Below are 20,067 nucleotides of genomic sequence, written 5' to 3' on the forward strand. Positions count from 1 at the left end.
TCTTTCTCAGGAACAGTGTGACTTCCCTGTATGCTCCAGGCTGCCTGCCTCTTCCCTAGGTCAGACTCTGTATCTCCATGGCCGACTCAAATGCCATTAACAACCTCTTTCGTTCCGACCGCTTCCCGCTAAGGATGCTAAAAGGGCGCAGATTTGGATGGCCAGCCTCTTCGTAGCCGTAAGTGGCCGCGTGAGTCACAGTCAGCCGGTGGTTACTAGGGCAGTTGGCCAGGGGCTTCCAGCGTGAGTGGACCTGGGTGGGCTACCTCCACTTCCTCCCTCAAGGCAGATGGTGTGTCCAGTGTTACAGCTGCCATCCTGGGACCATGAGGCCACAGGCAGGAGGCGAGAAGAAGGCCAACACTGCGGGCAGTGGTGCTGCAGGAGTGGAAGAGCCTGGGTACTCGAGAGCATGGAGGAGCCAAGACCTACCTCCAGAAACACTGGGGGAGAAAAATCAAAATCAGCCACCGTTAGTTGAGTTTTTAGTTACCCACAGCAAACGCAACCTGACTGACACTCCCTTGCCAAGCAGAACTCATATAAAGCCCATACCTAATCCTGGGACTTCCTGCCCATTTTTAATTTGTCTTGACTGGCTATTTTGCTGCCGTGACTCCCCGAGCATCCCCCTGGCCCGTGCCCCCCTCCTCATGAGGCAGTCTCTTCTTCACCCCGAGGCTTGTTGAAGGAGGAGTCCCCACTCCCTCCCCGGCTCCTTCCTACCCCTTCCCTCCCTGCGCTGGACTGACGCCTCACCACGTCACTCTTCTCTCAGCTCACAGCTGTCTTTCTAGTCTCTGTAGCCCCAGGAGAAGCAAAGGTCTTCGTCTTCCGCTCCCCAGTCTCTCTGCAGGACATGGTACCACTCTCTCCTCCCGCTGTCTTGACCGTCCCCTCCAGCCCTCCAGTCTTACTGCGCCTCTTTCCTCTGCCCCACAAAGGAAAATAAACAGAAAATTCTCCCCTTAGGTTAGCTCAGCTTCCGCTGAATCTGCTCGGGCAAAGGTCAAGCTGGAAGGCTTGCACCTGGTGGCCTTTGGCTTCGAAGACCTTAGGCCTTCTTCTGCCTGATTTTCATATGCTTGTGAGCCGTGGGAGGCGTCATTAAAACTGCCAGGGAGCCAAAGTCAGCACACAAAGGAACTGTTTTGATGCTTCCAAAGCCCAGGCAAACAGAATCTGGATTATCCAGTCAGGTCTGCTTAGAGGATTTGTCTTGGGTGTTTAGATTGCTCACAGTCTGCTAGGGAGGTCACTCACGGGCTTAGACCTGAAGGGAACCGTATTTAGTGTCCCCCAAATTTCACTTCATCGGCTCCCTTGGGTTTCCCATCCCCAGTGCATCACTGTGAGCTGCACGTGAACTTTCACCCCAACTTCTGTTTACTCACCTTCTCCTTCCGCTGATACTGGATTGCGTGGCACGGCCAGCCCAGTTTTTCCACCTGGCTTGGCAGTCATGTTCTTGGATCCCTTTCCTACTTTTTCGCTGATGGTCTTTGGCTTAAGAAGATGCAGGGAGGCCTGAGAGGCGGTGTGGCGCACGGTTCAGAGTGCAGGGTCTCTCAGCTGGATGGCTTGTCGTCCCTGCGGCCTTAGACGAGTCACCGCCTCTCTTGATGTCTTGTAGGGTCACCGCAAGAGGGAGCCAGGATGGTGGAAGCTGCGCCAACATCGCAGACTTTACTGCATTCAGTCAATAAAGAATTCGTGTCATAGTGCTTAGGATGATGCCCAGCTCAGGGCAAGTGTTCAGTAAGTGACAGTAGTTGTCGTGATTGTCCCAGGACACTGGCAGGCACATCCCAGTCAGCATCAGCCAGTGGACCGGGGAGGACTGTGTACCTAGGCCTCCCACAGTTCGGCACTGTGAGCTAGCCCACCCTGAGAGGGCCTCAGGGTCACAGGAGAGGCTCCACATGTGGCCGCACACCAGCTGAGGTCAGTAGAACATCTGTGCAGACTTCCCAGCAGTCTTCTGTGTGACAAGGACACCTGCAGACGTTCAGCTGCTGGAGCCAGTTGGTCGCTACCTGACGGGGCACGCCCCCTGAAGACAGCGCCCAGAGTCAGGTCTCCCGGGGGAATCACTGTCAGGATCGTGGTCCTGGCCATACCTCCAGGCCAGCGGCCATGTCTCCTCAGGCTGGGGCCGTCTGGCCTGAGAGTGACCACTGTCAGCCCCTCATAGAAGGTCGCTCCTCAGTCATCAGCTCAGAGTGGACCCACATGCCAAGGGCCTGACCTGACGCAAGTGCTGGAAAGCCACCCAAGGGGAAAGGGTCATCTGACACCGACTGAAACCCCTTGGGAATCTGGACGCCGGCGCTCAGCGCCTGCTGCCAAAGGCTGAGGAGGAGGCGCCACCTGGACGGCGCTGGGCTGCTGGACTCTAACTTCCTTTCCGGACGCTGATGCCCCCACGGAGCAGGCAGGTTGGAACCTATAGTCTGTGTGGACAGCCTGTGTAAAAGGGGCCCCCCCATTGTCTCCAGTGACTCTGTTAATAAGTGGCCACCTAGGACGTGCCAACTACTGGGGACACAGGGGTGTAGGGAACACATCTCCACCCTCAGGAGGCTTTCCATCTAACAAAGAAGGCGAAGACACAGGTCAGCATCACTGAGCATAGTGCAGAATGACAAGGCACGGCGCAAAGAGCGTGCACCCTGGGGTCTGCAGACCTGGATGGATGGCGGCTCTCTCCTCTGGCCGGCGCTGCAACCTGAGATGGAACCACACCTTCCACGTCTCGGAAACAGAGGGTAACACTGCAGGTGGACATTTAGGAGTGTGCGACAAATGGTAGTCATGCAAAAATAGTAGCAACAGAACCGTTACCCTTACAGAGGCATACAGAGCAGGGAGGCGTGTAACTCTATCTGGAGAAGCCGAGGGGATGGTCCTTGTATCGAATCCTGAAGAAGGAAGAGGAATTCTCACAGAACAACACCAGAGCGGGGTGCTGTCAGCCAAGCAAAGAGCAACATGGGCAAAGGCCAAAAAAAAAAAAAAAGAAAAAGAAGGCAAAGAAAAACCTTGAGGATTTGGAGAAGTGTAGACAGCTCGGTGTGGCCAGGGTTCACAGGGCTGGGGATGGAAGGCCAAGGGCAGAGTCTGGAATGAAAGACCACGAATGACCTCAGAGACCTTTCCAGAGAGTTAGATTTTGCCAAGTTTTGCAACTCAGAGTCCCAGTGCCAAGTACTATCCTGGGCGATGTGTCTGTGTACCCGGGTGCCCAGCCACCATCCCGCAAGGATCAGAAAGCCCCGTTTTACAGATGTGTCCTCCTGGACTCAAGAAGCTCATTCCTTAAGCATTGAACTCACCATATGAATTTAGGGGGAGGTGGGCAGGCTGCCCACCTGAAGGACACGTTGTCTTATTTAATATTTTATGTTACATTGTGTTGCTTTATTTTTTTGTTGTTTCATCTCTACGTATGATTCCACCTTGGATGCATTTGGAACAAAGCAATACCATAAATAAAATACGTTGTCTTCATGGCTGAGCAAGCTTGAAGTTGGGGCCACCTTCCCCAGCCGGGCTGCTGACGGGGGAAGTGGCGGCATACTTCACCGACGGAGGGCTGTGCCCCGGCGCGGAGATTGGCGTTTACTCTGGGTCGTGTCGTTCTCTCCAGAGGGAGGGGGAGGGTAGAGCTCGGCCACAGAGCGCATGCTTAGCGTGCACGTGGACCTGGGTTCCATCCCCGGTACCTCCTATACAAATAAATAAATGAACCAGAAAACAAATAAACAAAAACCAAATAAATCAAGCATTTATTAAGTTGTTGAGAACGGCACACTCTATTTTAACTTTTTACGATAAGCATTACACTTCAGCCCAGAATAAGACAACGTGGGACATTTGGTTGAGGTTGAAGCTATAGATTTCACGAAATTTTGCATGTCACCCAGAAAGGAGTGAGACTCCAACCAACTTTAGAGGGACCCTCCTCAGTTAAAATGTTGGAGAAGTACGTGCTTGCTCGACCCTGGGAACTGGGGAAGGTCAGGCACCTGGGGGCCCCGCACTCTGTGATCTGACTGATGAACCCCAAGCCCTCAGAATGCTCAGCGCACGTTTATTTTGGACAGGCTCTAAACAGGTGTTTCCTCTGTGTCGCACATGGTTTAAACCAGAGCCTCACCGCGTCCAGCGTGTTCAGCTGGGACCCCAAGGCTGTGCCGGTGCTCACGGCGGACTGGCCAGTTCCCACGCTGGCCAGCAGCGGGCCGAGAACAGATGTGGGGGATTATCGGGGAGGCGGTGGGCCTGCGTGTCTGCGGAAGTAATTCATTCTGGAGACACAGACGGGCCCTGCTGAACCTTCAGTGAGAAGTTCTAGGAAATGAGCCTCGGTGGACCAGCGTGTCAGGACTCCAAACAAATGTTTTCCTGGTGTCCTTTAATTGAAAGAAAAATAGTAAATCATCATCTTTAAATCAAGCTGAATGGAAAAGGGAAGGAACCCTAATCCCACAGACAGTCGTTTAAGTTCTAATCTGTGAATGAATTGGTGGGATCGTGACAGTGGCGTGTCAGCGTGGAACCCCCTGATTGATTTCGTGGTGAACCACTGGGAGCCAGTTCGCAGTGCACTGGGAGGCTGGCTGCCCACCCCGACCCGGCTTCTGACCCTCCTTTAGGGCTGGGCTTCATCATCCCCAGTATAATGCAGAGCTGTTTCTTCCTGGCCATTGCCGGCCATCCCCGAGTTCTTCTTTCTAACTGCTCCACCAGTGGTGTCATTGCCTGACCCTCAGCCCACTTTCCAAGACACTGTGTTCAAGGTCCATGGCGTAGAATGCTGTAGGTCGTGACCATTTTCACATCTGCTCAGCGGACCACCTGTGACCCTCAGTCCCTTCCAGGCACTGCTCTGCAGAAAGCTAACGGGAAAACCACTACCTTAAGCGCTTCTGGGTGGCGTTCCGTGGGTTTCTCGTACAAACCAATTGTGTTGGTCGGTACGTTTCAATAACTGTTACTGGTTTTAAAATGAAGTATTTATAGATCCACAGAGAAAGGGGTGATCTTGGAATCATCCTGGGGGCTGTGGGGTATAGCTCAGGGGCAGAGTATATGCTTAGCCTGTGTGAGGTCCTGGGTTCAATCCCCGGTACCTTCATGTAAAAAAACAAAGAACAAAAAGAATCATCTTGACCAGTAAAGGTCACTGAAGACAAATTAGAAATATGGCCAAATATTTAAATAGGAGTTCTAAGAGGAACAGAATTCAAAAAACGTGTTTTTCAGATTTTTCTCTCCCATTGATTCCATGGCCAACTTATTTATAGTCTGTGAAGGATTTCATTAGAAAGAACAACAAAGATGGACATTCAACTATTACTGCCTTACAGTTGATTTGAAATTTTTTGGCTTTTTCTGAGAATGTAGTACATACTTTGCTTTTTCTAGGGATAAACATATAAATATTTGTGCTTGGGAGAGAGCATATTGTTAATACGGAGAACGAAAGACTAATAATAGCTTACTAATAAGTGTTTTTAAGGAAAAAAGATAAGGAGGCATAAAATTGTATATCACTGGCATTAAACAGTAAGATAAGTTTACAAGAGTAAGCAAGGGAAAACATGGGGGACCCTCGCTGTAGAAAGTCTATGATTCAAAATCTCAAATGCATCCGTAGAGTTCATTCATGCATTCAGCTAGGATTATTTTTGTAACAGCAACTCTAAGTAACCTCATTACTTTTGTTTTTGAAAAGATGGGAAAGAAGGCTGATTATTGTGCTTCTCCTCTGAAAACATCATCAAGTCTCCAAAATTAATAGAAATGTAAGAAGACAGTTCTCTAAAAGCAAAAGAAATCCCTCAGGGCCTTCAACAATATTAAGGGAAAGAAAGACGAGACGAGAAAAGAAGGTCTGTTGTGAAGAGCCAGTGCCATCACACGTGACTTACACACCAAGCCCACTGTAACAGGCGAGTCTGCCGCGGGGGAGCAGGCTCTCTGCAGCAGTTTCAGTCCGAAGCATTCACGTGCCATTGTATCTAAGAATTTTTAAACTTGGGAAGCTGTACTGAAAAGATAAATTGAAATATATGGGAAAAGGAAATGGAGCTGAAGTGTTTCTTTTAGACTATGAGGGAAAAAATGGGATCTGTCTTATGTGAATTTTCAACAGTGACCTGGTCGAGAAAGTCCAAAGTACATTAATTAAATTTGCAGAGCCAAAAAAAGGTGAAGCCCCGGGAGGTTAGATGTAAAAACCACAGATGGACTGAGAGAGATGAGAGGAAGTGGACAGACTCTGACGACATGGTACTCAGCTGAGAAGTATGCATGCAGATACAACGGGGAATACTCGCCAAAGACAGATAGCTGGTTTAAAGGAAAAGTTAATAAAATGTTGAGGCTGAAAAACTCTACAGACCAAAGCCAGGAAATTACATCGTTATGGATCCCGCAGTAACTGTAAATTCACCCCACTGCACGTGTGTAGTATTTCACATTCCTGGGTGCGGTGTTAACTTTCACACCTAAACACGCATGTGTGTTGCGTCTGAATTACTGCTGTAACGGGAGCAAAGGAGCAAGCACGATGGACCTCCTGCTCCTTTCACAAGTCACCCCGGAGCCTGGGAGCCCGAGGAAAGAGGGAGGCCAAGGAGATGGGAGGGTGCAACCGTGAAGTGGCCGTGCATGTCCGAGGGACAGGGCAGAAAGTTGCTGCACATCCCCAGATGCCACGCGGGGCTTAAACACGTCCCTGCTCAGGTTCTCCTTTATTTTCACGTCCTCATGTGAACGCCCTCCTGTCTTACTAACATGCTCTTTCACCCCAATGTTTTGCCCACCCACCAACCATTTTTTCCTCTCTGTAAACCCCTTTCTCTTACTGGCTCATTACAGGAGCAAAAATAGTGTTTTCCTTTGAAAGCATCCAATCAACTGGTTGGCTAGTTGCTTTTTTAAAAAACTAAACAAACCTTTTCAGTCACCCTATATGGTCTACATCCCAGCACCTCCATCACTTCAGAGGTAGGACCGGCGTGGAGGTGTCCGAACATGTCCCCCTAAAGCATCGTCCAGGCCACTTGTCTCCCGGGTCCTGTGTCTGCTCAGAGCATCTCTTACCTTCTTGTGGCTGCACCCTGACCTTCCACTCCTGACCTTTGCTACATCGTTGGGGATTCTGCTCCCTCCCTGGACGATTCCTCTGTTTATCGTGTCTTCGTAATCCTGTGCCCTGCTCAGTGCCTGTGAGACCCTTCAGCACAGCCACGGCCTCACGCCTTGGTGAGGCTACAGCTCCAAGACCTGGTCTGGAATCTGCATCTTCCACGGGATCTTAGTGTCTGACTCCCCTCGGTGCACAGCCACCATCTGCCTCCTTCCCGCAGACCCTGCTTTCCACCCCTGCCCTCACCGTCAGTCCCTCAGCAAATGCCCGGGATGCACCATGCTCTTCCCCAGTTCTCCCAGCCCTGTCTCCCCTGCTGCCAGCTGGTCTCCCAGACCCGTGGTTTACGCGGTGCTTCCACTCTTGTCCTGACTCCCTGCCTGTTTCTGTTCCGACACTTCTGCCTTCTTCCACCCGCCATCCGCGTGCTCAGCTCCGTGTTCCTAGGCTGCTGTTCAGCATTTTTATGGAAAGTCAGACAGTCTGTGTCCTCGTGGAATTTATCTGTTCATGCTGGTAACTGGGCTTTCGTTGATATTGTAGGATTTGTGCATCTGACTTGCTGTCCTCCGAGCAGTGTTTCCAAGGCATTTTCACTCCTCCGTGGCCCCAGGCTGCTTCATTCTGAACGTGTGACTTCACTTTCTGCCCACTCACGGAGACTGAGGTCACTTCCTCTCGGTTTCTGCAGCATCCTCCTCGCCACCCAGCAATCTCTTTAAATTGCCAACTACTGACGCTGCCTTCCTCCCACCTCCTGGTTAACACCCGGCCCTTGAACTTCCAGAGGCTTCCACGTCATCCCCTCTCATACACTCTCGAGACCATTCTCCACCCTTGCCTCTTGACTTTCTTTGTTCCAAGGTTCTTTCTCCCTCCTGCCCCCTCCCCCACTGCCATCTCATCATTCTGGACAAGCTCCACCCAGCCTCCCGCCCTCCCCCCATTTTCCCATGATGCTGCTCAACCCTCTTCCTCCCAGTCATCCTCCCTCATGTCTTCCCTCACGTCTGCTCCCCTTCAGGACACAGCTCCATCCTGGCCTTCCTCCCGCTGACTGAGATGTCACTGTGTCTTTTCCTTTCCCTCTCCTCCTAGTGTAGGGGTCACCCAGGTGCCAGACCAAGCCTTTCCTTACCCAGTATTCCCTCTCTTTGTGAGTTCATGCATTTCCACAGGCCCACCCGGTCACTGTGGTGCAGGTGGCCCCTGAGTAAGCAGGACGAGGCCCCCCCCGAGCACGCGTGGGCCCTGGGGCCCGACAGCGGGCTTGCTACGAGTCCACGCTCGTGCTGCTCGCCACATGCAGGCCGGTAAATCAAGAGACAAGGTGCTGGGGCAAGAAATGGCAACTTTGTCCCGGAAAGCAAGCAGATGGAGAAGGTGGTGGACTAGTGTTCCAAAGAACCATCTCCCCTGAGTTAGAATTCAGACTTCTTTTATACTAAAAGGGGAGGAGGAAAGTCCTGGTTCCGACCGGACTCGGAGGGGAGGTGTTAATCTCCTCCTTCCTGCAGCTGTCCGCCGGTGGCCTGGGAGGCAGCTTCCCAGAGGTGGGCCACCATGTGTCATTTAAGCTTAGGGGCAACATCTCTGTGATTAACTTATGATAGAACACAGAGCTTCTTCCCTATTACAGGTCACAGCCTAGACCTTTCTTACCTGAGTGATGTCATCGGTACCCTGGGAGTCACCATGGCACCCGCCTCACAGGGCCGCCGGGAGGAGGGAACGGGCTAATTCAGGGAGAGGGCTGAGCACAGCGCCCGGCATGCAGGAGGCCCAGGAAAATGTGGCTCTGTTCTCATGGTCAGGACCGTCCTCATCAGCCTGCACATGACGGGTGCTCCTGTGAACGCCAGGCTCTCTTCAGGACCAGCGCTTTCTGAAAGTTGGCCTCATTCAGACCCTGTGGTCCCACCTCCTACCTCATTGCCTGGGGCTCTGAGCCTCTCCTCCCCTGTCACCCTCTGACCAGTGCAGGCTCACCTGTGTCCCCCTGGCGATTGCTGAGACCTCCTTTTGGCCTCATTTCAGAAGCTCCTGTGAGCTGGCACCTTGACGACTGCTCCCTGCTTCCAGCGCCTTCTGTGGCGTTCTGCTGTCTCCTGAGTGAAATCTGTAGCTCTCAGTCCAACACGCTTCCCCCTCTTTTCAGGCCGGCCTTGCCATACAGCCCCTAAACCCAAGGACAGTTTTCTCTGGCAGGATCTACGCACACAGCGTCCATGACGGTCCTCGCCTCTGCGCTCCTGGCTGGAGGGCTTCTCATCGTCCACAGTGGGACGGGCTCTCAGTGAGCCCCCAACACGGGCCCATCCTGCAGAACTTGTGTCCCTCCACTTTGCCTTGGAATTCCCTCCCCCTCCCCCTGGGCTGACCAAAGGCAGCAGAGGACAGGGGCTGCCCTTCCTGTACCCCACGCGGTCCTAGTGCACGTCACACACGGACCTGAACCTTCGGGGTCTCATACCTGTGGACCCACCCCTGAAATCCAGCCCTGTGTCCTGCCTCACACAGACTGGCCGTTCACGGGGCCTAACAATGGAATTTTCAACACGGTGACAGACTTTCACAGCGAGAGACAAAGGATTTGGAGTTAAACCCACAGCCTAGTCAAATATTGACATGCCACCTGCTTCATAGCTTTTAGAAAAGGCATAGAATGTTAACCATGCTGTCCAGTGCCCCAGTTACCCTCCCAGTCTCATCCCCCTTGAGAGAGAAGCACCCTCATCGCGTTCATGGTGACTGTTTCCACGCACCTGTTAGGTGTGTATAAACCTGCGGGAAACATGCACAGTGTGCGCAGTGTGCAGTGTTGATTTTTGCAGGGTTTTGAAACTTTACATCAACTGTATCATCTATACCCCCTCCCACAACAGTGGGTTATTTTGGTTTTTTCAAAACTGGTTTCTGAACTTTATCCATCGTGATAGAAGTATGGCTTACTCATTTTAATGCTGTTTTCAGTTATATGAATATGCCAGTATGTATTTATTCTACTGTTGATAAGCATTTAAGTTTTCGATACTGGGGGGCCGGAGTGTCGATCACCGAAAAGGCTACAGGGAACATTTCTGTCCGTTTCTGTTTGTGGACATGTGCAAGTCTCCCCCGATCACACGACCGGGGTTGAAATGTGCGTCAGAAATTCCTCAGTCTGTGGCTTTTTCTTGAACTTCGTTCATGGTGCCCTTCAGTGCAGAAGTTCTCCATTTTAATGCAAACGCTTCTCTTTTCCTCCATGGTTTCTGCTGTTTCATATCAGGTTGTCTAAAAACTAATCCAAGTCAGACAGGTACTGTCCCACGTTTTCTTCTGCAAATGTCAGGGTTTTGCTTTTCACCCGGAGGTTTCTGACCCACCTGGCGGTGACGCGTGTCTGTGCTGTGGGTGTGGATCGGTGTAACTGAATGTTTTGTATCTAGACGAGCAGCGCTGGGCGGGTGAGCCCGCCTCCCCTGTGAAAACTGCTAGATTTCTAGTATTGTCATGTGGGACCCTTCACGCCCAGGCATAGGGTCTCTGGTGTCTGAGCAGTAGGCCAGGGATGCTCAGCTAGCCTCACTTAGAGGACCATGAGCATCTGTCTCCAAGTAAGTGGATTTGAATCTAGAGAGCGTCTCAGATGGTCCATGGTCCCTGCATGGGAGGCTTTATCCCTCTGGAGAGTCTCAGACTCATAAGGCCTCCCGTGTGGCTAAGGCTAAGCGTCTCCCTGCTGGCACCTCTGGAGGACTGTTGAGCCATCCAGTGGAGGCCTCCTCTCCTCACTCAAATCACTTCCCTTTTAAAAAAGTGCTTATTTCCTGGCCTGTCGAGGCCAGCTGGGATGCTTTGAAGACTAAGGTGTTATTTTCACTCCATAGGTACCAATCTTAGTAAGACGTGTCCTTTCCGAGGAGGAGTGGGGACCCGTGAGACCCACTCAGACGCCCAGCCTGTGGGGTTCTGGGCTGTGCGGTCGGCGGGCTGAGCCCCAGGACGTGGCTGCCTGGGTGTGCCTGAGTCCGGCGCACGCCTGCTCACCGGCCTAGCGCCCTGCGTGGTGGTGTGGGACGACAGGCCCGGGAAGGGGCCCAGTTATTAAGTTCATCATTTAAAAATGTTACATTCTAAGCAGAAAAGAAAAAAAGTCAGAAATGGTGCAACAGAATTAACTTGTATTCAGTAAAGTCCAACTAGGATTTCTGGGCTAAAAATGGAAGCTGGATTGTATACATCGGAAGGCCTGCAACTTATTAAAACAGAAGTTACTGAAATGCTAGCAAGTCATAATAAAGAAAACACTAGAAGATTGTGAGCAGACAGTAAAGCCATTGTCTGTTAAGAATGTGGAGCTCAGACCGCGGGACAGGCCCCGGCTCAAGCGGCTGAGAGGTCTCGGCTCAGGTTGTGACTCGGCCCCTTACCAGGTGACCTTTAACTGGCCCCTGACCTACTACGGAGCCTTAGTTGCCTCATCTGTAAGATGGGAGCAATCGTACCTCTCCTCTCTGGCAGGGGTTTTGGTGGAGCTTAGACAGCAAGGGTGTGGGCGTGTCCGGGAGGAGAGGCTCCAGGGGAGGAGCAGCTGAAACCAAGGCCTGCCTGCTACCTGCGCCTGCACCTGCGCCCACGGCGTGGTCAGTGAGAGTGGGCAATACCGGGGAGGGGAGGGGCGGTCCCGGGGAGGGGGTGGGGCCTAGGATACTCACCCGCATGCCTGGCATGTCGGAAGTCCTCGTGGGGGATTTGGAGTTGCTGCCTGGATCCTTCCATGCTGCCCGCGGTGAGCACGGGGAGATGAAAAGGTAGCTGTTCACGTGCGGGCGGACGCCGCCTCCTCCATCCCTGGGTCTCTCCCACCGAACCGCAAGGCTGGCCCAGGACGAGCGCTCCAGAACCTCCGGAGGAGGGAGGGCAGGCCGGCTGCGGCTGTGAAGGTTTTTTTTTTGTTTGTTTCACGAAGAAAGAAATCAGCTTTAAAAGTAGAAAGCACGGTTTTAATTTCTCAGTGTGGCCCTTGGGGATGGATGGTTTGCAGCAGTCATTCGGTTATCCCAAACTCTTTATTAAGTCAAGTCTTTTCTTCCCCAGAATATTTTCTGTTAAAAAAAAAAAAAGAAAGAAAAGCAATCTGGACTTTTGGTTGGAGGAGCCGTAAAAAGTAACAGTGAGAGGGAGAGGGAGCGAGAGAGGTATGCAGCAGAGCTCCCCCCGGGGAGCTGGGAGCTGCTGCTAAATTTCAGTTGCAGTTGTCAGAGTTAAAGAAAACACTGGAGAAAATGTCTCATCGAGGGGTCCCGGACCGCTGTGCTCCGGGAAGGCAGTGAGGGATGGACGGCAGCCAGCTGGCCGGGGCCCAGCCGCCAGTGCCCTGCGCCAGCCCCTGAGCTCATTTGCTGCTTCTAAGTCATTTAACAGTCAGAGCTGTTTCCAGATCAGCACAGGGCACTATGAAGAGGCTTGGGGGTTGGGGGGAGCCAGGGAGATGTTAAGGAAGAAGCTTCGCTCATTTTTGGAGGTCTTGCCCAGGGCTCCTTGGGGTCTGTTGAGATGGACTGTACATGAGCCCAGCTGACTGGACGCTGGGCACGGCAGCCCAGGGGGCAGATGCTCTGCTGTCCTGGCTCAACAGTAGAGGAAACAGAGGAGGCAAGCAGAGGGCAGTGAACCCGTTTAGGCTTCAAGGGAAGTCCTGGCACATGGTGCCTGTCTCGAATTTGTCCCACAGCGGGGAACACAGACTGACCTTGCCCAGCTCCGGTTCCTCCAGCCTGCTTTCTAGAACCTCTCATCTGCCACCACGTCCATGTGTGGCTGGTCCCCAGCACCGTGGACGTGTGGGTGGTGTGTAGCCCGCAGCAGCTGCTGAAGGCTCTCATCCCTGGTGACACGTTTCGCGGTGCCCCTGGTGGACACTCCTGGTCTGACCAGAGGCTGTGCTGTGCAGCGTGACAACCGGACAGGCCCCCATCCTCTCCAGCCCTCAGCTGTGTCCTTGTTCATCAAGGAACTTCCCGCCTCTACCTCAACTTTCCTCTGATTCACTGCAGTGGGTGCCTATGCATTTGGCACCTAAGTGGTTAATAGCATCGCTGGCTAAAGGCATGGAGGGTGCCTTCTTCCCTGGGGGGCTGTTAGCACATCAAAAGGGTGCTTTTAAATCCTCACTCAATAGTATATGTGGTGGGGGGAGTAATTGAGAGCCACTTGTCACCGAGCCCAGCTCAATAAGTACTTCTTGTCATGCTAGCGGAACAAGTGCCGTCTAACTGAACTTCAGTACCACAGGCTGCGGCCTTAGCAGAGTTCCTTAGCCCAGACCCCAGGCAATCTGTGAAAATCGGGGACACTAGAAACCTTTCTGGAGACACACCTTTATAATTAGTTATGCCCACGACGTCTTCGCAGGTCCAAGTTTTAAAAACCAATGAAAAAAATCTTTCCAAGTCCCCATATAACCTTTGTCACTGGGGGAGGGGGCTTCCTGTCTCCAGCGGGGCCATTTAAAGGCCATTTTCCTTATTTCCTGCAGCAGGGAAAGTTGTGAATTTCGTAAGCTATATTAAATAGTCCGTGACTGGTGTAGAACGCTGTTTTTAGGAGGCTGTGTCCTTTGAAAAGTACACCTAGCAGATGATGCGGGATGTGTCCCCGTAAGTGCAGCTTAAACAAACCCACCTTCCGTGGGTCGAGCATCCCCTTAAACGGTCCAGCTGGGTCAGCCAACGAGGCCAGCGGCGTGGAGAGGAGGCAGGACTTGCAGAAAGCAGATGGCTCACTCCAGCTCATTCCTGGGTTTGCTTGGACCCGTGGGAGAGGGAGGATGGTGAGTTCAGTTTTTCTTCTGTGTAAGTAGTGTGTTTTCTGTATGAAAACCAGGAACTAGAGATAGTCAAAGAGACATGGAAGTAAAATTCAGCAGTGCACGCCCTCTGCTACGCCGTTCCGTGTGTTTTTGCTGACGTGTGAGCACACGTGGGTATGGAGGTCGGTGGTCTCAACGGTCTTGGTGGATCCAGGCCTGAACCACTGCACTGTGTTTGAGGCCCTGGAATGTGCTTTATTTAAGGTGAGGAAACCCCAAAACAGAACTCACAAAAACAGTCATATGTGTCGATGTATACTGACATGTGTCACGCCTGACACTTCAGGGCGCAGTCACTTTGGGGTGGGCATCTTGGGTTGAATTCTGAGACTTGGGCCAATCCTTCTTCCTTTCCCAGTCCCTGCCCCCGCCCCCCTGCCAAGGCAGGTCCCCTTCACATGCCGTCTCAGAAACCACACTTCTCATTAGGTCACTTCACAGCGCTCTGTGTCAACAGCCTAATTCTCTGTCCCTTTCATTGCTGTCCCCTGGACGTAGGAGCCACAACAGTCAGTGAGGCCTCTGCTTGGACACGTATTCCTTACTTTCTTCCACGTGAACACTCTTGAACTTGCATCTTTTCCCGTGTTCCTACTGATTTCCTTAGGATGAATTCTGAGACACATCACTGATGAAGCAAAATGCGCTCATATATGTTTAAGGTTTTAAACTATTCTTCCAGAAAGCTGGTCCTTTCATTTTTAGACAAGGAAGGCAAGTCCTCTGGTGCCAGGGTTGGAGTACAACTCTACCCCGAATCTCGCTGCTTCTCAGTTCCGTGGCCATGAAGTGCCCGCACCACAAACAGGGCTCCGTGCCGGAGTTCGGGGGCAGGACCCGCACAGCTGGCGGGGCTTTGCTGCGCCTGCGTGGATGGAGCAGCTGTGCGGACGGAGATGTGAGTTGATGGACCCGCCCACCGGAGCAGAAGGTGGGAATGGGGAAGTGAGTTAAGCCTGGGTGCCCGGTGAGGACTGGGGACCCCCCCCCAGCATGAAGAGAGATACTAGGCCCCCGACTCTCAGCCCCACCAGGACCCGAGCGGGTCCTAAGGTTAATCGTGCCTCTGCCTCTCGGTCCCTCCCTCCCACCGGGAGCTCCGCTTCCTTGTAACGAGCAGAACACAGCGATCGCGGGGGAGTCCAATGGTGAAACTCAGGAAAGGGAAACTGGTGACCAGGAAGAGATCTGTCACATGTAAGACGCCTGGGTAAAGAAGCTGTGGTATATGTACGCACAATGGAATACTACTCAGCCATAAAAAATAATGAGATAAAGCCATTTACAGCTGCATGGATGGACCTGGAGACCATCATACTAAGTGAAGTAAGCCAGATGGAGACAGACAAATATATGATATCACTCATATGTGGAATCTCAGCAAAGGGCACAAATGAACTCATTTACAAAACAGAAACAGACTCACAGACATAGATGAAAAACTCACGATTACCAGGGGAGAAGGAATGAAGAGGGATAAATTGGGAGTTTGGGATTTGTAGGTACAAACTACTTCATATAAAATAGATAAACAACAAGGTTCTGCTGTATAGCATGGGGAGCTATACTCAATATCCTGTAATAAACCATAATGGAAAAAGAATACATATATATGTGTATAACTGAATCACTTTGCTGTACCCCAGAAACTAACAGAATCTTGTAAATTAACTGTACTTCAATTAAAATAAAAAGAATTCTGTCACATGTTAACTTCAGTCCCTTTCCAGGTAGCCCACCCTTCAGGCCAGGGGGCCGCTGCCAGCCAGCTCCACCCCAAGCCTTACTCATTGGAAACAAGACAGAAGGCCTCTGCCTCCCCTGCCCCATTCTGTAGGGCAAATGCCTCTCCCCGCTTCCCCACCTTTGTCCCTGAGCCCCCTCTTCAGCTCCTCACCTAACTGACATCTAGCCCTGTAACTCTTCCTTAAGCCCTCTCCCCAACTCCTCCCACACCATTTTGCATCCCTGGAGCTGGAAAGTCTCATCAAAGGCCGAGCTTCTCGCTTGCCTCCCTGTCACCATCCTCCCACTTGGAATCGCTCTCCCCCGGGCCCTCCGACTGTTGAGACTTCTCTTCCAGGCGCCTCCCACTCTCCATCCCCAAGAAGTCTTCCCCAGCCTTCTAGCCTTCCTCCTACCCCCAGGGAATGTAATCATGACACGTACACCCCATGTGCGATGGAGGATACGCCGCCTGACTTTAAGTCCCTTGAAGGCAAGGACCGTGACCTGATCACCTTCCTTTTTGGGGTGTTGAGAACCGGTCTGCCAAGAGGCGGGTTCCGTGGATGAACCAGCAGCAGAGGACCAGGAACAGATGGGTACGTGGGTGGGTGAATGATTACGCTGGAGACTGGTGGCTCTGACATTTCTCCAGAGGCGGGATTAGGACAGCTTCTGGCCAGGAGAGGGCTTGAAGCACTTCGTAAAAGAGGGGGACAGCGCTCCTCAAAACAAAAGAATAGAGATGAGTGGGTGGACACCACGGCCAGGAGCTCACCCCGCCAGGTCCCCTGACATTCGTCCTAGGTGCCTATTTTAACTTCCGTTGAACTTAATACATTCTGTTGCTTTTGTGTGATGGGATGTTTTACGCTGATTAAATTGCATCTCTGATTTTGGAGGAAAGGGTATTCACGTGTGTGTCACTTCTATTTCTTGCAGGCGACCATGGTCCTGAGCTCTGTGCACTTCTGGCTGGGATTATTTCTGGTTCCTACCGCATGCCTGATCGAGGACGTGGCGTGGAGAGCGTAAGTGAATGATGGAGTGGTACCCAGGTCTTGTCGCCTGCCCTTCAGTTGTCTTCCCCTAGCCCTGCCAGACGAATGAGATGCTGCGGGATTTCAGAGAAACAGGTCTCCTGCCACCTGCCAGTAACAGATATACAGGATGTGGGGCTTTTGTTTGTTTGTTTGTTTTCCTTTTAACCTATGCTTCACCTTGCTGTGAGAATGTAGAGAAAAAGCAGCCAGGCTCTGTGAAGGTCAGGAGGGATATTCCTGGCGCATGATTGTAAGAGAGAATTTCTAAGTTCACATCCGTTCCATGAGATTTAAGAAGCATAGCTCAAAATTCATTTCTCCTGATAGCTAAAAATCAATGCTGAGTGATCACAAATACAGCCCAGCCTTAAACCCCAGACTTCAACGGAAGTGTGTCTGTGTAAGTCACTTCCCACCACCAAATGCTTGGGATGAAGTGTTCTTCACTTTTTCAAGTAATTCTCAGTAGGAAGCCTTCAAATACAATTCTTCTAAAGTGCCCATTCACAAATCTGTGAGAAAACTAACCACGGAGACTAAACTATATCAATAGGAAATAATTCATGCTCAGTTTTTGTTTGTATGTTTTAAGATACACTGTTTCCTAAGTATCTTATGCACAATGTAAAAAAAAAAGCTGCTAAGTTCCAAGATAATGTAAATTTTCTTCCACCCGTGAAGAAGACAGAATACGCCGCATGAGATAATACTGATTTTTGTTTGGGGTGGGCCTCATTCCTCCTGCAGTTGCCAACTTCCCTGAAAATTGAGACTCTTGGATGGGCTTCACTTTGGGCAAAGCATAATTACTTGGGGGCCCTGAGGTAGAGAATTCAGACTTTAATCCAAACCTCCCAGGAAAAGACATCAGATTTCATTTTTCTCTCTCCCTTCCTCCCACCCTCGATGAGAACTGCTCTTGCCTGACAGTTAAGGATGTCTTTTGAAACAGTCTTCATTTTGGCATGATCTTGACAGCCGACGAATACCTAAGTTGGAGAGAGGAAGTGAATAGAGAATTTTATAGCTCCCGTTTTGGGTGTTTTTCTTCTCTTCTCTTCACTAAGTTTTGCAACTGTTAGTGCAAATGAAATCATTCTAGTTTCTAAAGTGTCTTGGTTTACCACTCCTTGCCTTTTCCTTGTTAAAACTGTGTTTTGTAAACAGCAGAATCAGAAGCCTTGGAAGCGCAATTATTACACCCAGGAAGGATGTTTTCTTCATCTAGTAAATGAACTGAGAGAAAATGTTAGTTCTGTTACTTCCTCTCGGAACACAGCCTGGTCGTGGCGCAGTGTGTCACCTTGTCAAGTCCCTTCAGTTTTGCGAGATAATCACGCTAGTTTTAGGTAAATATAACACAGTCTTGGTTACATCCGATCACTTTTCAGTTTACAGTGACTGAGCGTAGTAATTTGATTATAAATTAATAGCAGCCTATTTCAATTGAAGCCCTTTATATTAATGTCATGAAAACTTTTTTTTTAATTGAGACAGTGCGTTTGCCGAGTGAGGCTTCGGCAGAGGGATCTTTCTGCCGCTTCAGCGTGTTTGCAGGTTGCAGCGGCTCTGCCTGCCCATCAGTTGTCGGGCTCCTTCCTGGTACCTTTCAAAAAAAGTGCTCAGTCACCAGGAAGCAGATTATCTCTTCCTTCAAACAGGATTTGGTTTTTCCCGGCACTGTAAAATCAGCATGATTTACATTTTAACGAGGATAAATTAATGACACTGCTTCCAGCTCCACTAGAAAGCGCACAAGTCACTCCCTTTCCAAGGAGCCGGCCAGCCAGGTCGGCGCAGGGGCTGGCGGGCGGGGAGCGGGGGCAGACCACGTGTGGTTCCACCTGCTGCCCTGCCAGGGCCCGATCGCCGCCCTTCCCAGGAGCGGACAGCGCCCACCTTTGGGAAAGCGAGAGAGGCCCCCACTGAACCCCAGAGGCACCTCCTGAAATTTGGTTTTGTCTCCTTATATTTGGGGGCCCAGGGAGGATGGCAAATACTGATTGCCTCTTGCCTGGAGTATTTGCCCAAAGTAGATGCTCAATTTGTCATATTCAGTCAGTGTCTAAACTACAGTTACCCCCTCCTCAAAAACAGGAATCTGGCGAGTTTCTTTGGCATTTTCCCTCTGATCACAGGGCCTCTGTTTTACCTCATGTTATACTCCCAGCCTGAAACACTTGTTTGTTGAGTCAGGGAGACTCAGAGGCCTCTCCCGGGAAGAGGAAGCATCTTGTGAGCTGCTTGCCTCTGATGAGGCCATGACACTGAACTGTCATTTCTCTGTCTGATCTTTATAAAATGTGTTCTGTTTTTCCTTCCTGCACCTGGAACCAAAAGATGAATCCCAGTTGTCCAGGAAATTACCCATCATTTGGTTCAAACTGTGGAATGTTGATTGGCAGGTGACGTGCTAGGATCACCAGGGCCTTCTGAGAAGCGTGTAAGTTGAGTGACAGAGAGTCAGGGAGGAGCTAGCGCTCGCCCTGTGGCGAACCCGCATGAGGCGTTTGCTAGGGTTCTTTCAACTGGACTTGGGCCGATCTTAAGGACTTTTGTTTAGTTTTGAATTTTAGTAGCTAACTCTATTTTGAAAGAGCTTTTAAATTCCAGCGCAGGGCAGGCCTGCCTTTTCACCTTTATTTCTGTGTGCATTGGAGAAAGTGAGTTGCTTCGTCTGCCTGCATTTTCCCTCTTTCTCTGCCCAGTCTCTCTCCCACTTTAGGACCTGTACTGTTAAGTGTAAGGAAAAGAAAAAAAAAAACCAGCATGAGATCATGCAGTCATTTTTTCCATGAAGTCTGTCATCTTTCTGGGCGAGGAGGCATTATCAGACTGTCTTAAGGCAGATTTCGACACCATAAAATACCTACTCTGTTACCCCGTTAACCAGAGTTTTCAAGAGGGACCAAACTAACACATCTTTTATTTAAATAATTGATTGATTATATGTGGTACCTGGCTGATGAATATTTTTATTAGAAGCATGCAGTTTAAATTGCCTGAAACTATTTTAATATCCTTTCGCTCACATGCTTCCAAAGCATTTCCCTGGGACAGCATCCTTAGGTTAGCTGCCGTGCACTTTTCTCATCGAGGAGAAGTTCACTTATATTGCTTTATAAAAATAATATAAAGCTGAAGGCCACGGGACACAGGAACCCATCTCCTTTTATCTGCCTGTATCTCTTGTGCTTCACCAGTCAGCACACAATACACTCAGCAAGTCCAGAATGACTTCATTTCCTTATGTAACCCCAGATAGGCAATTAAATGGAAATAAA

General features: G+C 50.7%; 1 protein-coding gene across 2 annotated transcripts in view; it reads left to right on the forward strand.

Annotated features, from left to right (window-relative positions):
• Positions 1–20,067, forward strand: part of ATP8A2 (ATPase phospholipid transporting 8A2) — a 420,398-nt gene that overhangs the window by 359,108 nt on the left and 41,223 nt on the right. For both annotated transcript variants that reach the window (XM_072976043.1, XM_072976044.1), the window contains one exon: positions 16,683–16,771. In XM_072976043.1, the coding sequence (XP_072832144.1) occupies positions 16,683–16,771 (89 nt within the window). The remainder of the gene's footprint in view (positions 1–16,682; positions 16,772–20,067) is intronic.

This window comes from Vicugna pacos, chromosome 14 (assembly GCF_048564905.1).
Source record: "Vicugna pacos chromosome 14, VicPac4, whole genome shotgun sequence".
Taxonomy (NCBI): domain Eukaryota; kingdom Metazoa; phylum Chordata; class Mammalia; order Artiodactyla; family Camelidae; genus Vicugna; species Vicugna pacos.